This window comes from Opisthorchis viverrini (genome assembly GCF_000715545.1).
Source record: "Opisthorchis viverrini unplaced genomic scaffold opera_v5_3966, whole genome shotgun sequence".
Lineage (NCBI taxonomy): Eukaryota > Metazoa > Platyhelminthes > Trematoda > Opisthorchiida > Opisthorchiidae > Opisthorchis > Opisthorchis viverrini.
The window spans coordinates 1-1,004 of NW_008756550.1; the positions used below are offsets into that span (position 1 = coordinate 1).

General features: G+C 44.7%; 1 protein-coding gene across 1 annotated transcript; it reads left to right on the top strand.

Moving 5' to 3' along the window:
- Positions 1-236: 236 nt before the first annotated feature.
- On the top strand, positions 237-473 carry T265_16065 (hypothetical protein; the record flags this gene model as incomplete). The annotated part of the gene is made up of 1 exon (XM_009179564.1): positions 237-473. A coding segment is annotated over one exon (237 nt), but the record flags the coding sequence as incomplete, so codon positions are not given.
- Between the last annotated feature and the right edge of the window lie 531 nt (positions 474-1,004).

The following is a 1,004-nucleotide window of genomic DNA, read 5'->3' on the forward strand; positions in this document are numbered from 1 at the left end:
CCCTCCTCTTCTGCCTGTGATTATATAGCAACAAAACAGTATCTGCCAGCTCTGAAAGCGAATGTCATAGTGTGTGAAGAGTTTCGAATATTGATCGCGACGGAATTCTCTACCTACAGGTATTTAATTGCCTAACGGGGTGGCCAAAGAATTAATGAGTTAGGACTTGCGAATAGTCGGATTTCAGTTAGATGTATCAGCATACTAGCTTTTAAGCCTGGAGACAGCTTAGTGTGATGAAGTACTTTGTGCGGCGGCTATACAGTTGGATTATGAACACTGCTCTAAAAGACCCTTCGGATTGGAGCTCAGTTAAAATACGTAACTACCAGGTTATTGTACGTTTGCGCATGGGCGATTCGGTTTTGTCTAGTCAACTAGACGGACGGAAAGAGCGTGCTTCCAACAAGCTCACCTATTCTTGCTCTTGTCTGCGCCTGCCATCCGATTCAGATCCTACTTCTTATTGCTTAGGTGAGTGAATCGCTGTTATCCAAATCGGCTTTGCCGGTCAAAAGTCGGGAAAAAAAGCTTCCTATGTTTCCGCCGCTAAACGCAATTGTCCGCTTCCGACTTAAAACCGAAGGAATAAGATTAGCGAGCGAATGGGCAGAAACTTGTTGCAAGCCAACAGCTGATCCAAATGTGATTTTATGACAATGGGCACTTCAATACCATCTAGGCACCGGCAACATCTGCCAATCTCTTTAGGTTTCGGTGCCATACATTTGTTACCGGGAGTCCCCATCTCACAAACAGCCGAAGTGCTGATCAATGACGTGGAGTAATCCTATTAACCCCACGGTTATTGGTATAGACAGTGATGCTGATGACAAGATCAGGCAGACAGTTTTCCGAAGGCTGACTGCCAGGTGGACCCATAAACACATGAGTGACCCAAAAGGCCAATTCTTTCTCTTGGATAGCTGTTATTCATGTCCTTCCGTCATGTGCCTGGTCTTCCAATGATCCAAATTTGAAATTATGCTTTTGAACGTAACTGA